The sequence below is a fragment of the Loa loa genome (genome assembly GCF_000183805.2).
Source record: "Loa loa unplaced genomic scaffold supercont3.5, whole genome shotgun sequence".
In the NCBI taxonomy this organism is placed as follows: domain Eukaryota; kingdom Metazoa; phylum Nematoda; class Chromadorea; order Rhabditida; family Onchocercidae; genus Loa; species Loa loa.
The window spans coordinates 244,857-260,723 of NW_018108185.1; the positions used below are offsets into that span (position 1 = coordinate 244,857).

Below are 15,867 nucleotides of genomic sequence, written 5' to 3' on the forward strand. Positions count from 1 at the left end.
TATATATATATATATATATATATATATATATATATATATATATATATATATATATATATATATATATATATATATATATATATATATATATATATATATACATGTATATGTAAAGATAATACAAAATCTAATCACAGACCCATTAAGGTTGTATGACCTTTGACATCGCGCTTTCGCTACCGACGATCACATATATATATACAGATAGATAGATGAATAAGGTGGCCGGTTACGGTCAGTCGATGCACAATTACCGCTTTGTCTAATCCAATCGCTGACCAAATGTATTACTACCAACTATTTTGATATTCTTGAAATAGAGGCATGGATGATCTTTTCAGAAGGAAAATTTCGTTATTGTGCATGGCAGGAATATGGAGAAATGTAAAGCAACCATTGACTACATTATGCGTGAAGGCAAATTACCGGATAAATCGAATCTTGATTTTGTTGTTGCCGACTTTTCAGATTTGAAAGAGGTAAACATAGCATATATTAATCTTGTTTTTATTTAAACTGGTTTAACTCGTGTCTGCTTTGAAGATTCCATGCTTTAATTTTTCCACTTTTCCTTTTGGAATAAACATTTTATTAACAGTTCCATGCTAATACCCTTTCGTCTCACTTTTGCTACTTATTTCAGGTCTCTGATTTGGCTACGGACGTTGAAAAGCGCTTTCCGCGGTTGAATGTTCTACTGTGTAACGCCGGTGTTCTTTTACCTAAAAGAACAGAAAGTCGAAATGGGTTGGAATTAACTTTTCAAGTAAGCGTTTCACTAATGTGATTTAAAATGTTTTGAAATTTTTTAAGAAACATGCAGTTTTTGTGCAAGCTTTCAGAATGTGTCTCTTTGTTTATTAGACTGATTATGTTATGATAATGCATTTATTGCTGAATACACAAATTAATTTGTGATTCGTATTAAACTAAGACTATTAAACTAAGGAAGGTTCTATGTATAATAAAAACACCAGACATATGAGAAAGGAACACGTAGTAAATTAGAGTTTAATCTTCAAAAATTGAAGTCAAACGTTATTTTATAGTTTGTTTATAGCTAATTCTCACAACACAATATATGTTTCATAGTCCGCAAAAGTTTCATCTTTACCACTGAGAAGTTTCTTTTTAAATCTTAATATCTGAAGTTTTTTGATGAAGCATGTTAGTAGTAAATTCGGTGATTCAGATTAAGAGTTTTTCTCAGATAATGGCTGATATAAATCTTTGGTTTTCTGTTACACTACATTACTGTTACATATATTCTCCATCTTTACTTTTTTTGTTTCGACAGTTTTACCATTATTTATTATCTTGTTGATTGTATTTTAATTTTGAATTTCCAGTACTTTGTGAATCACTTTTTTAATTCTTTTGAAGAATTAGCATAATGGGCTTATAATTTCATATTGTGTACTGTTTATCATCTGTTGTTATGAATGATTAAACACAGGTTTCCATAAGTGGTGATATGTTTGGTGTATTAATTCTTCCACTTTTCATCTCTGAATTATGAATTGTTCTACCCACTCACTATGCCATTGTCCTTTGCTGTCTGTTTAATCTGTTCTTGTCTTTCCAACTGAAGCCTTTCAGATTAATCATTTGGCACATTTCCTTATCATAAATCGTTTACTTGCACTATTAAAAGAAAACCAACCTTCAAGGGTTATCATCGTCAGTAGCAGTCTTCATAGTTGGTGAGATTTTTTTTGAATTTTAGTTTAATCCTTTATTTCTACTCTAGTAAAAGATGATTTGGTATAACGGGTGTAAAATTCTCCTTTTTTTATCGCTTCTGGTTATTCTTTCATCGCTCAGTGGTTTGTCAAAGGCACTGTTAACCATGAATGGTGATTAATGACAGGTGAGGAACTAGAAAGAATGGCATTACTGAAAGGAATTTCCTGCAGAAAAGTAGGACTTGGAATAGTGAGAAGTGGAAAAGAAATCAAAAGAAAAAAGAATCACAATTTCTTTCAACCTACTGCAATGAAAAGCTGATTTCATGAAAATTTTCCTTCAGGCATAAAATTGATTGGAAGGATGTGATGGCTGAGCGGGAATATGAAAAATACCTTCAATTTTCGAGGACAAAATTAATGAACCATTTAACGTCATTTGCACTTCATCGTCTTTTGGTCAGGCAAGGATGTCAATTTCGGGTTACCTCTAATGTTATCGATTTGGGAAATATGGAGCCACGAGGTCGGAGGTGAGATATTGCTGAATTTCGAATTTTAGATTCGCAGGTACTTGGGTATCCTATGTTAAATAGATAGTGCTTATAATATTCTAGGAAGTATGAGTGATGATTCATGGATAAGTAAGTAAGTAAAGGTCTCATTTGTTGATAAATATCGTTTTTGGTCACTTTCGATCGATTTGTTTCATCTAGTTCAAACTTTTCTACTTATAAAGCTTAAAAAAAGGTTGGTAAGGATGTGCAGCTAAATTGACTTGCTAGTTTCCTATAAATAATAACTTCCCCAAAAAATTACAACACATCCTTCTTTTCCCTTACGCTTCTCAAACATGTTGGGTCAATGCTTATTTTTGGTGATATTATTAAGTGCAAAAAAGCAGCACCTTCAATAATTTTCAGATCAAGGAGTACATCGCTATCATCTTCCGATACAGCGTTGGTGCTAAGTAGTGGTGTTGGCACACTGTTAACACTGGTTGAATCTCCTGCACTAGAAAATGTTAGTGGTAAATATTTTGACTGCCATGGCAAGCAGACACGCAGTGGTTCGGATGCTACCGATGAGCGATTGCAGCAAAAACTATGGGAAATGAGTGAACAGTTGTGTAAAGATTATCTAAATTCTGGTTCACCTCTTTCTGCAAATTGTACGATCAATGATGTCCACTTCAGTAATCATTGAGAGAATGATGAATGTATTGAAAGGACACGATCGACTGATAATGTGATGTTTTTCTATTTAAGAGCTTTAAACTTCACCTCATGTATTAGTTTCTTCTTTTCACTTTTACACAACATTATTTTTGCGGGTTTTTATGAGTGGAAGTTGTTTTTAGTTTTTGACCGTGCAATAGTGCGACAAAACTTTTTAGTCGTAGGAATTTATGGAAGTTTGTCTTCTATTTTTTCTTTCAGATATGCTGTGAAATCACTTATTCGAACTGTGAATTTTCCGCCATGTCAGTCGTTTTTCCGAATTTTTTAAACAGCGCAATAGGTTTAAAGAAACTAATTTAAATGTTTGAAGTTTTAAAGAAATTATTGTTTTGTCGTGCTTTTACAAGATGCCTTTCATTTGATCTGCTTGATCTCATAATTCTCCTGTCTTTCACTCATGTATATTTGTTGCTAATGAAGGATTGGTGGCGATTAACAACTACCAGATTATGTTTTTCCTTTTTTTTCTTTTTTTTTAATTTCTGGTTTTCACTGGAAATGTCTTCCAAGGAAAAAAAATCAAATTCTAGGAAAATGAAGATTGATAATTCTGAAATGCTTTGCGTCAAAAATGAACATATTTGTGTTACTATCCCTTCTAAGCTTCCATAACTACGGTGGTTGTTTATGAAACTCATTTTACAACTTTCTGATCGTGAAAACGCTGAGAACACTTTTTATTAACAGGAGGTCATTTTTATTACAAATGAACATTATGACATCTTTGTCATGTATTTTGGATGCAGTATAGGGAAGTTCTCCACTTCTTTTGCTCATTTTAAAATGATTGAAAGTGATAGCAGTTCAGAAAGTGATAACAGTGTATTTTTAAACATTGATGTTCGGTGCCAATTTACTCTTGGATATTTCATGCTTGTTGTTCTTTACATTGATATGTTCTTTGACATGCATGATAATGACTCGCTATTTACCAAAGAAATCTGACAGTATTGGAAAATAAGATCCAATTGTTTTGTTTCGATTTTGATAAAAAATTATTTAATTTTGATTTCCAGTTTTGTGCCATGCCATTGGTTCTTTAGCACTGTTAAAGTCGAATTAGTTTAGTCTCAATTAAAGTGAGAGACATATCAAGTAAATAAAGAGAAAATAAAATTACTTTGCTTCATCACAGGTGAATTACCTTGCGCACTATATTCTATCAAGGTCACTGTTCACTCTGTTGAAGAACAATGTCCCATCTCGATTGGTTCTTGTAAGCAGCATTTGCTACGATTGGTTTGTTTTATTTTTTGTTTTCTGGTTTTCTTTTTGGTTTTTCCGTATTTGAGTAAAACGGTATGTAGAGAAGCCATAAATAAAGCTTCTGGACAGAAGTTCTTTGGTGGGATTGTGGATTGATGCTAGCATTTTCTTGAAACTTTGAGGCAAAGGAATGCAGACTACTGTGTGGACGGATCCTTGTATTCTAAAACATCATAGGAAATGATAGAGCCGAAGTTATCATATGATAAGATAATAATATATATGTGGTATATGTGATTATAGTTTTCGGTGCTTATGATTCATTTTGGATTCGAAGAATTATAAGCGAAAGCTGTAATTTCACTTTCTCTACAATAATACGCATATTTTCAGGTATTCTCTAGATTGGTCTGATTTAGAAAGTTCGAAAACTTATGAGAAGTACACACAGTACTCACGTACAAAGCTTATGATTCACTTGATGGCGTTCAAGTTGGCTCGTTTGTTCAATAGATCTGGTGTTACTTGTAATGTTTTGGAACCAGGCGTCATCGAGACAAAGCTTCTGCGGTTAGTTCGAAAAGGACATCATAGGACATGGGACTTCTAATATTGTCAAATTTTCACACTGCAAAATTACTTCCATCAAGCTTGGGAGATTTAATTACTACTACTACTACTACTAGTACTAGTAGTAGTAGTAGTAGTAGTAGACAATAACCATTTTTCAAAGGATTCTGTTGACGCTCAATACCGGAAATACTGCTCATTTCAAAGCCTCTGAAAAATTTCGCTTTCTTTTATATTTTCAGCACCATTATTCACATTTATTTGAATTATTTTCAATCGTGAATTAAAATTCAATGTTATCATTTTCATACATAAGCTTGAATAGAAATCCCAACAAATTTCAGAGCTGGTGGTTATAGCGGAGCTTCTGTTTGTGAAGGTTCTCGAACTTGCGTTTTTCTTTGTACGTCTGATAGTGTTACCAACGTGAACGGTGCTTATTACGACAACAAATGTAAACATGTAACCAAATTATTCAAAGACGCAGTGGATGAAAAGCAACAGGAGGATCTGTGGCAACTAACCGATAAGTTATGCGAAAAGAAAGGCGTCATACTTCCAAAAATTTAGTTTTTCTGAAAATAATCTTAAAGAATTTACATTGGGAAGACTGGCTGTTTTTGGGAATTATTATCTGATTTTATGGTTAGGATTTATGTCCCTACTCTCTAGAATGACTGACTTTGTGAATTGCTTGACTTGCTATAAAATGATTTTTATGGATGTATCTACTGAAACTCCAAACTTCCTTCGTTATGTTGTAGCTTGTCATCCCAGATTTATCATTTGTTCAACTTTTGGTCCGAAATTTATATGTCGTGACGACCCGTTAGTCGCTTGTTGTGTAAGCTCTGAGGGATAAATTTGGAAGCACTTTGTGATTCATCTCCTGTTTCTTGTGGTGAAGAGAAATAAATTTGGCTTTTTTTCAAACAGCTCTTCAATTTTAAATGGTTTTGTTTTTCTGCCGACGTCGTTTCATTTGCAGTTGTTAGTAGATGATCAAATTTAGATAAATTTTTTTGTACATCTTCCAAGTCAATTTTTTTAGCAAAAAAATCCAAAAAATGCTGCCGTGAAACATGACACCATTTTAATAGAGAATTATTATTTGTATTATGCAGACTACTGAAACAACATTACGAATGGCTGAAAGTGAGGAATTCCCAACGGAAGTTGAAATTTTCGAAGATGTCCACGATTCTCAGTTTATTCGACCCATGAGGATGAAATTTAAAAGGGTGGGTATGTCCAACTGCTTACTTTGTTAATGCGTATTTTGATCTAAAGGCCACTAGATGAGTGTTAGTTTCGTTATCTGGTGCTGGATTAACTTCTAGCTTATCAATTTTTCATATTTTTATCATGGAATTTATATGTAACCCTCAATGGACGGTTTTAGGGTGACAAGCTTATCAAATGGGATCTTATTCTACGTCATGATAGTGTTGCCTGCTTACTATACCATAAACAGAAGCAGTTGTTATTGTTTGTAAAACAGTTCCGGCCGGGTAAGTATCTGTTTCAATTGGTACATTTTTGGAAAAAGTTTGGTAAAAATAATTTATATAGTTCAAAACCTTTCATTGCTTTGTTGACTGGTATGCTCGACCATATGGATCTTTGGAGCAATGTAATTTTAACTGGTAATAATCTAACACAAACTTCTTCAATCCCGAAAGTTTAGAAATTAAGGCGCGAAAATATAACCTTAAAAATTAGAATGGTTTGGAGAAAAACGAGATTTCTTATTCGAAAAATGATTCTAGTATATCGCCGTTCGCGGAAATTAAACTTGAAGAGTTATGCGCAATAATGTTTCATGACAAATTGTCTTTATTCCTAAATGTCTCTATACTGTCCACTGGGTTCATTCAATCTTTTTCCGCTTTCAGCTGTTTATATATCAAGAGTACGTAAGCTGGATGAAAACGTTAATAAAAAATGGAGTGAAATAAATTGGTCGAAATATCCGATAAGTATGGGTGAAACGATCGAGCTTTGTGCTGGCCTTATTGATAAACCAAAAGTTAGCTGGAGAAAGCATATGCAAGAAGAAATTCATGAAGAATGTGGCTATAGTGTCAACGAAACTGATATTCAGAGCATAAAAACATTCGTGTACGTATTCCGAATTCTCTTCTGGAAATGGTATAGAGAATTATAATGGCGTAATAGCCAACTACTTTTGAAAATCTATGGATATGTTTCTTTAGAACAGGTGTCGGTTCATCGGGTGCCCGGCAAGAATTATTTTACGCTGAGATCGACGAAACCATGAAAGTTAGCGAAGGAGGCGGCATAGATTCTGAAAAAATCGAGAAGGTTTTTTCTGCTTTCACAATTCTTTCCTTAAATAATCAAGGTTTCGAGCGGATTTCAAATTGAAATTAAAATAGATGTCGGACGGTCATACCAGTTCTCCGATATTGTTGATAAGTCTGATGTTAATTAACGAAGACATAGCCAAGAAATTGCTGAAGAATATGACTATAATTCCTCGAAACTGACAATCAAATTGGTTTGAAAAATTTGTGTGGGTACTCCAGATACAATGATATATTCTATCAGTGTCTGTTCTAGTAAGGCGAGAGCAGTTTTGTTGTTTCAGACTTTTTTGTGGTTTTTGAAACCAGCAAAGCAGCTAGTACTATTTTGAACCCATTCATGATGCTTATGTCTCTTTTCAGATTTTCATGACGATACCTGAAGCGCAAAAGTATTGTGACCAAAAGGAAGTAACAAGTTCTCCCGGAATGCTTTATGGTTTGATGTGGTTTTTCAAAAATCGGATGTAAATGAGTAGCAAAGATTGAGAAAACTTGTGCGGCTTATCTTGAAGCCAAATCTTGAAGATCTTTTCTGATATTAGTTCATTCCTAGGTGAATCCTTCGACAAATCTCCATTTCGGGAGTATATGTAGTCTAATTGCTTAAAAACAAACGTTAAAAATCTATAACACGCATGAAGTACCTTAATCCAGTCCAACAAAAATCAAAGAAAACAGTCGAAGGATTATGATAACCCAGATTAACTTGAGCCGTTGTGTACGAATAGATACATAAAGAAAGCATATGCAAGGAAGAATCAATATGAAGTAGGTAACCTAGAGAATATATGAACTTATATTTCGAGAATTAAGCTGGAAAACGGTTAGTATAATCAAACGGATAAGAAATTAGTCATTTTATTATTTGAAAGATTGAGGCTGGAATGACTTTATATGATCCACGTTTGAAATATGATAGAACTTATAGCATGTGTGACCAGCATTTTATTAAATTCTTTGTTATCACTGTCAAATGGCCGAGGCAGTTTTGACTGTAGAAAAAAAGTGAAAAGCAATATAAAACTAACCATGATGACAGGATAACAGGTATTCGGATAATTACAAATTAAAAAAAACCAAAGGCACACAAAGAGGAGTAAATTTTAAAAAAAATGGAGATACAGCATCAAATACAAAAAAAGAAACAAATATATATCGACGATGTATTCAGTTATGTGAGAACTAACCAAGAGATTTCTGTAGTATGCTTTCTAAAATTTAATCTGAATCGCTAGCACTTCTGCTGTTAATAGAGTTCGGTCATCAATATCTCTCATAGCGGGACTGCATAGAACTATGTGCAACAATAAGTTAGCCTGGAGCTTATGTCGATATATAGCTGTTTTGCTAATTTTAATTCCAGATTAAGATAACACTTTTGATGTTCTGTTAAATTGTTGGCAGTAATGTCAAACTGCATAAAAATCTCATAAGAAAAAACACTACTGATTTAAGCCCATCCACCAGTTAATTTATGGAAAAGCTCTTCGTTTAATGTTTGATTTTGTTCCTTGTTTCGCAGCGATAGGAAAATATAGCCACCAATGAATTCATGTGCAACCTAAAAGAGATAATAGAAATTCTAAACCTCGGAATTCATAAAAGTGTTTAGCTTTTGAAAAGTGAGTCATGTCATTAGAGATACCTTTTTTTTTGCAAACTGCATTGGTTTAACAAAGAAACAATTAACCTTGCAATCAGCAGACAGAGGTTTGAATTCAATATCCTCATCCTCGAATTGTATCTAAAAATTTTTTTAAATTCTTTTCAACCCTCAGACCTGTAAAAATTTGCATGAGAATAAAGTTCTGAAGTTCCAGTTCCAGTTGTATACCTCTTTACAAATCAAATACCTTATTTTTACTCCTGTTTTTTAATTCATATTCCACTCAGGAATTATCTAGTTTTGAAAAAACACATTTTTAATTCCACATCCCAATGGTTTATAACTAACGATGAACTTTATTTAAATAAGTATAAAAATTTACTCAAAACTGTGATATATCTGCAACGTGTACCTTGAAAAAATAAAATAAAAGAAATTATGAAAAGCCAAAGTCACTTTTAGATGTCGAATTTCCCAGTTCACGTGCCATTTTTTCATCGTCGAAAACCTCCATGTTTTCAGACTTTCTCCCGTATCCATATTCATTCGCATTATTCTGTTGAAAGCGATGCCCATCAATTCCGACTTCCGACTATTCCTAAAAAAAAAGAAAGAAATTGTATCGTATGAGAGATAATCTTATGCATAGAAGTTATGAGTATACTAATTGGGGAATAATTTGCAAAAAGAAACAGAAAACTTAATCTTCAGAGTTCGAGAATTTTACGGTGAAAATTCAGGAACCTGAACCGAACGACGAAGTAATGGATGCCGTGTTCTGGTAGTGCTTCCCATGCTCGTATGTATTGTAACTTCGCTTCCGTGCTCGACAGATTTCGAACACTTGAATGTGCTTCAGTGATTCGTTGTTGGAGCTACAATAACAATTAATTTGTAAACTGACTTAGCAAAAGATGAAAAATAACCAATAGCTAACTTCTGCTTATATAGAGAACAGGAATATTGGAAGCGCAATTCAGTTGGAAGCCGTTTGCAGAGGTGAAGAGAATATGTTATGAAAGTAAGAAAAGCATACAGATAGCAGCTTTTATAATTTTAAACATTATAAAAGTTTCGGAAGTTATTTAGGGGTTCAATATTTTCTAAAATCTTAGCGCATAACAGTTAAGCGGGAAATAAATAATATGATGTTCGAATAAAGTTTCACGCATTTATTTTTCATTCTTCCACTGTGCAAATTTACAGTTATGCATAATACAACTTCGAATCATGTATAATACAGACTTTGAAAAATAACTTACTGCTTGTCTTGAACGCGCCCTGCGAGCATACCTCTGCGAAACAAATTCATCAACATTGAAATCAGGAGGCAATTCCACAGCATGGTGCTTCTTCAGCGTGTTATTCTGCGCCCCTGCCACTGGAAAAAAAAAAAGAAGAAAAAAACAAACAAGCAAATTCACCACTTAAATTTATTATAACGAAATCGTTTTTTTTTTCGCTTTCCTCGTCGTTATTCAAGTACTGTAAATTACTTTAATCAGCACTACCAACAACATTTAAAAAAAATAAATGTTAATTTTATCATTCATTCCAAAGAAATTAGAAAGCTAGAAAAATAACAAAGAACTTTGCTTGGAATCGATATGTCAGATGGAATAAATGATGCAAGAAAATTTTTTAAAACCTCCTGACTGCATTTGCAGAAGTTTTTTGATGGAATCAACTTCTGACTGATAACTCGCATCAGCCATTGTTTTTCCACGCGAAGCAAGGCGACATGCAGCCATCCAACGTGCATACTGATGTTCCTATAAAGAAATTCGGGCGGAACTTTTTCATGTAAATATTTTGATGAATATCCATAAAACTAAGTGGGAAGGCCAGATCTTTTGGCTTCAATACGTTTTTAGCTTCATATTATTACCAGTATGCTGAAATGTACAGATAAGTATGCATGGAATAAGGCATTTTTTAACATAAAAAAAAATTGTCGCTTCCTCTGTTAAACTTTTTGTCCCATTAACTTTTTTCAGTATATACTCACCGTGTCGCATTTTAAAATCATTTCGCTCATACCTTCACTACTTGGTATAAGCAATTTGATATGGAATTTTGATTGTGCCAAGAAAACATCTGGTGTTACCTCACATCCTGAAAAATAGATCCATTTCGCGTTAATAAAAGTGAAAAAAAAAGTTAAAAATGAAGCCTAAGCTTAAGAACGTTCTTAAGAACGATTCCGAAACATTTGGCAGTCCTCAAAATCCGCTAATATGTACAAAGTCCTAGAATGATTTCCCGCGTTACTGTGAAAACATTTAAGCATGGATATCTATAAAGTTCTATGAAGTTATAGGCATCTATGAAGTTCCGTCAAAACCTAGAGTGAAAATGCACAATACGCTGATCCGTAGAACAATATCATGAAAATTAAAGTTTACAAAAAATCAGATCTCGAAAGTTAGAAAAGAAAGCAAACCTTTGAGACTGAAATGCCCCACTGGTGGACCGTTCATGTCGTTTGAATTTTGATGCCAACTGAGATGTAAATCTCGAAATGAGAAATACGCTCGTTTAAAGCCTTTGAATGCTATTTTTTTCGGCCTGAATCATATGTCAGGTAATAATTCAAGCATGGAATTACAGCATAAAATAAAGTATCTAATCCAACGGACCAGATGCAGTAATGAACAAAATAGTTACCCGATAAAACATAGATTCCTTTATTATCAACGAAGCCGGTCCATCAATATTTCATTTGATTTCTTGATAACTAATACCTTTACATGTTTTAATTATTAAGATAGTTAATAGTGGCAGTTTTGCACAATTCGATTTGTTAATTAAATGTTAATCATTACTTCATATATTTGAGATAATCGGCAAGTTCAGGGACTTGCGTAAGATCTGCCTTACGATTGAAAGCTGCAGCATCCAGATTTTGCTCCTGAACAAAATCAATTCTTGAGGTGAAGCGAACGCTTGAAAGCTTTAGTTTAGTTTAACAAATAAAAAATCTAAAATGTGCAAAAAACTTGTAAAATGCTGGGTTCTCATTATATTAAATTCGACTATAATAATACGTAAAATAGAAGTGGTAACTTGCAAGTTCATCAAGTAATAAATCCACATCATCTTTCTCTGGAGCTTCTGGTTCTGGCAGATCACGCTGCAGGGTAGCTTGCAACTGAAACAGATTTTACTTGCAGAAGCGAAATCTTGTTTGGAAACTTGAAACCTTTCCCAATTTTAATAAAGTATTTTAGAAACAAACTTGCAATGCAGCAAAAAGCATTGCTTCTTCTTCGGTATGATCATATTCTTCCAATAAAATCGACCATTTGGCTTGTTCGTACAACTGATTAATACGCACTGGATCGTACTACAAAGACATAATAATATGTTATCTTAAGAGCCTTTATATCACGAGTTCGCTTTACTCTTTTTTTAAAAGTTGACAACTATAATTCGAGGAAAATTAAACATGTACCTTAGGATTTATGTCAAAAAACGACATGTATTTGAATCTCAGAAGGACCATGTCACCTTCGGATATGCCTTGTTCCATAAGAGACCTATAAAAACTCGTTGTAAAATAAAAAGTTCTGTTTAGTATACAAACACTGCACAAATTCATTAACTTTCCACAGCAAATGAATACTATATATAATGTCATTCTTGGAGATCAGCATAAACCATAGTAGACAATTTTGTTATTTCCTATTTTTATTTTTTAAAGAGTGTTTATGACAAGATCAGAAACTCTGAAAAGTAAAGTGCTTAAAATGCAATATTTATAACCCGTTTATAACTTTCAATCAAAACATCACACCTATTCTTATGCCATCCTTACTGAAGAAAAATCCTTACTCATCAACATCTCTAATACCTACAAAGACTATGATGACTCAACAGTTGAAACTCCAGAATGATAGTTAAATAACTTCACGAATAAGAAATTCAGCTAAATGTTCACCTTGATGAATCAAGCCAACCACGATTGAGCGCTGCTTTTTCTACATAATTTTGTGGCCTAAAGATACTCATTTCTTTACTTGGAATAATTCGCGGTGAGTGCACAAGCGCCATATCATACTGTTCATTTTCGAGCCCTTCACAGAATGAGACGGAAGGCATAATAGGGTTACGGCCAATTGAACCACCATACTGAAAATTCGACTTTTGAAAACCATCAAGTTGAATTCACCAACATTTAACTTCCACAATACTCACTTACTTCTAAATCACGGATATATATCAAATCTTAAGTAATCATTGAAAATACAAGAATCAATAACATATAAAAAATAACCGAAGGAAATAAACTTACTGCACCAGGACCAGGACTGACCCCTCGTGGAACTGTTCCTGCACGAGGAAGTGAACCAAGCTCACTAGCATTAAATATCTGGCCACTAGTTGACAATCCCGGACTGGTACCTCGACGAAGTGGTCGAGATAAATTTGAAGTAGATGCACTGATCGGTTTCTGTCGGCGAAGGGTGCCAGGACCAATAGATTCCTGAAAACATGAATAGAAGGAAAAACTCCTACATTTAAAATTTCAAGGATTGCCTGAAATGATTTCAGAATTCAAATCAAAAATGAAATTTTAAAGAAATTCAATTTATTGTGGTTTCCAGATAATGAATGTAAAATTAATTTTTGCCAATTGAGTTAGCAAAACATAATATCTGGCCTACCTCCAAGTGTGCCAGCTGCTGCGGACCAACTTGATCCAGCTCAAATCCAAGACCTTTCCTAAGAAGTTCTGGTGGTATAAATCGTACTAACGATAATTCTTCAGAGTATCTTATGCCTAAAATTTAAATCTTATTTTAGTAAATTCTTTCCAGCTTGAACGGGGGACTTCAGTTATCCTTAATCAGAAAGCAATAAATATAAAAGCACTATAAAAGTCCAAATACAAAAAGAAAAAAGAAGAAAACAAGTTTTCGGAGAGTTAGGAATATTATAGATGAGAAATAGCTTACCGATTTCTCGACAAAGTTGCTGCGTGGCACGAACAATATTCACAGAAAAATCCAAGCGTGCATCAATCATTTGTAAATCTGGTAACTGCACTCTGGAAATATTTTTACATAAGCTAATGATTTGAAAATTGAGTTTCGAGTCCCAAATAAACCAATTTTATCTAATAATGTAGACCAGTTTCAGTTCAGCACAACCGTAAATACATATAAATAAAACTACATCCTTGCTAAAAATCATACATTTCTTTACACTGTAAATAATATACAACAAGTTAGGTGTGTAAAATTCCACTTCCCTAACTTGATTTATCTGCAGCATTAAGATTTCCTAGTTCAGTACATTAAGATTTTCTAGTTAAATAATCCATAGAAACAAACATTGCCAGTTTGTGCTGAGGAGTGAACTCTAAGTTGCAATTTGCAGTAATACCAATCTGATCTAGAGTACTACGAGTATGCGTAAGCCAGCGTCTTTTTTCGGGCCACCAAAGTGCATGATCACTCCAATCTTTGCTCACATCTGTAAATCTTTTTAATTCGAAATGGAAAAAATATTATTTCACTGTAACATTTCGAGAAAAATTTTATTATCTATAAAAACCAGTAAGCCATTATCTTCACTGAAGACGTCGGTTATTGATCGATAGCAATGTAGTCAGAGATGTGGAATTTCATTGAGATTTCAGTACGATGGAGTGCAGTTTATGCAATTTTTGAGCAAATAAGGTGTTTCGTAAAATACTTAGAGAAAGTGGAAAACATTTCACTTATGCAAAATCCATATCACTGCCGATAAATAGTCGAGGAAAAATACAAGTAAGACTGAAATTCTAAGTTAAAATATAGAAAATGATGATATATTTTTCAATGGCCCTCGTAATGACGGTGTATTTTTTAAAAGATAACTCGCCGAAAAGCAGAGTATATTAATATGATGAAGGACGAACCAACTTCATCGACCAGCCTAAGCATTAAGCCACCAATGTGCAACGATCCGGTTACATATAAATTTCGTTGAATGTTCAAGTCGGTAACTAAGATCGAAATTTGCCAACTGCCATCGTTAGCGATATCATTCTCCACCAAATGTGTCATTGCTTTCCTTAATTATAATGCTCATCAACCTCATGAAAACATAAATCACACAGTTCACGCGATACATGCTAACTCGTGTTTGAAAACTAAGTATAATATTTGACAAATCGTTGGAAAGAAAAGCGTAGATAAGTGAATTTAAGTAACATCGTTTTTCACAATCCACATACAATCTTAGTATATGTCATTCTCAACAGAGAGGAAGCGACAGATGGCCATAACATCGACCCTAGCCGTGTGACCGCATGGATGTCTTCCTTCGTCCATCTAAACTTCACAATTGCATTGCTACAGTTTGTTTGCTCTCCAGAGTCAACTATACATTGGTGAATGCAGCGTGTTTACAACATCAATCAGCGTACACACAGATATACACAAGCACGCATACCTATAGGCGAATCATAGATTCGATCAAGTAAATGCGCAGAGAGGCTAGAACAGAGCTAACAGACAAGAGAAGCTGTTCAATATCTAAGCTAGGATGAATATTAACAGAATAACAAACTTCCAATCCACCCACCAGCAGTAATTGCAGAAAGCTTTAGTGAGAGAGATCAGTGGGAGTTACTACCTCTAGCTGCTTTTGATGTTCACACTTTTCCAATGTCCAGTAAAACCGGTATACCAACTTGACGTCCAGAGTGGATGAACTTCTGGTGAAAACGTGTTGCCAATTACGATGCAATAACCTATCGATATGAAAGGCACCATAACAAAGTCTTGTGTTGTTTTGATATGGCGAAAAGTGTTTAGAAGTAATTCGGATGATAAAAAAAAATATATATATATCATCCGAATTGTATTTATCATAAGAAAATATTTACCATAAGAAAAATATTTACCATAAGAAAGATATTTACCATATTTGCCATATTTACCATAAGAAAAATATTTACCCTATTTGCCATATTTACCATAAGAAAAATATTTACCATGTTTGCCATATTTACCATAAGAAAATATTTAGTATTTACCATAAGAAAATACTCTATCTCCGAGGATCAGATACAAGTTTGGGAAGAAACTATTCATCGCAGGTTATTAGGGTTCAGTCTCAATAATCTCATATGTCTGATGCTTTAGTAGAAATCAGGAAATGACTCGAGCTCAACCTCCAACTTTTGCAAAGAAACTACTATATCTCATTTTTTTATTTCTCAAATAACAAGCAGAAAT

At 33.7% G+C, this 15,867-nt stretch overlaps 3 protein-coding genes across 3 annotated transcripts in view; 2 read left to right on the forward strand and 1 right to left on the reverse strand.

The window, feature by feature from the left end:
- Positions 1-5,737, forward strand: part of LOAG_16476 (hypothetical protein) — a 6,245-nt gene extending 508 nt beyond the window's left edge. The window contains exons 2-9 of the mRNA XM_020449128.1: positions 342-479; positions 644-766; positions 1,600-1,703; positions 2,030-2,218; positions 2,609-2,870; positions 4,062-4,165; positions 4,526-4,702; positions 5,047-5,737. Coding sequence (XP_020307381.1) covers positions 342-479; positions 644-766; positions 1,600-1,703; positions 2,030-2,218; positions 2,609-2,870; positions 4,062-4,165; positions 4,526-4,702; positions 5,047-5,272 — 1,323 coding nt within the window. The 3' untranslated portion in view covers positions 5,273-5,737. The remainder of the gene's footprint in view (positions 1-341; positions 480-643; positions 767-1,599; positions 1,704-2,029; positions 2,219-2,608; positions 2,871-4,061; positions 4,166-4,525; positions 4,703-5,046) is intronic.
- An 83-nt stretch (positions 5,738-5,820) lies between these two features.
- On the forward strand, positions 5,821-7,847 carry LOAG_07077 (UDP-sugar diphosphatase; the record flags this gene model as incomplete). The annotated part of the gene is made up of 5 exons (XM_003142611.2): positions 5,821-5,943; positions 6,105-6,213; positions 6,598-6,823; positions 6,919-7,027; positions 7,393-7,847. The coding sequence occupies 5 exons, from the start codon at positions 5,821-5,823 to the stop codon at positions 7,498-7,500; spliced, it is 675 nt and encodes a 224-aa protein (XP_003142659.2). The 3' UTR covers positions 7,501-7,847.
- A 63-nt stretch (positions 7,848-7,910) lies between these two features.
- Positions 7,911-14,703, reverse strand: LOAG_07078 (hypothetical protein). Its single transcript, XM_003142612.2, has 18 exons — positions 14,544-14,703; positions 13,975-14,116; positions 13,597-13,688; positions 13,306-13,421; positions 12,933-13,124; positions 12,579-12,769; positions 12,093-12,177; positions 11,877-11,984; positions 11,709-11,789; positions 11,464-11,549; positions 11,082-11,206; positions 10,647-10,753; positions 10,287-10,410; positions 9,901-10,019; positions 9,383-9,513; positions 9,095-9,236; positions 8,723-8,776; positions 7,911-8,593 (listed from the first exon to the last, which is right to left on the reverse strand). The coding sequence occupies exons 1-18, from the start codon at positions 14,689-14,691 to the stop codon at positions 8,483-8,485; spliced, it is 2,154 nt and encodes a 717-aa protein (XP_003142660.1). The 5' UTR covers positions 14,692-14,703; the 3' UTR covers positions 7,911-8,482.
- Positions 14,704-15,867: the final 1,164 nt, after the last annotated feature.

Excerpts from the sequence above, each read along its gene's own strand:
- LOAG_07078 (XM_003142612.2), bottom strand. The coding sequence starts at position 14,691 with ATGACACATTTGGTGGAGAATGATATCGCTAACGATGGCAGTTGGCAA. Across the intron at positions 12,770-12,932 it reads TCAGTCCTGGTCCTGGTGCA|TATGGTGGTTCAATTGGCCG; the intron begins GTAAGTTTATTT and ends TCGAATTTTCAG. Across the intron at positions 12,178-12,578 it reads GGTTGGCTTGATTCATCAAG|GTCTCTTATGGAACAAGGCA; the intron begins GTGAACATTTAG and ends GAGTTTTTATAG.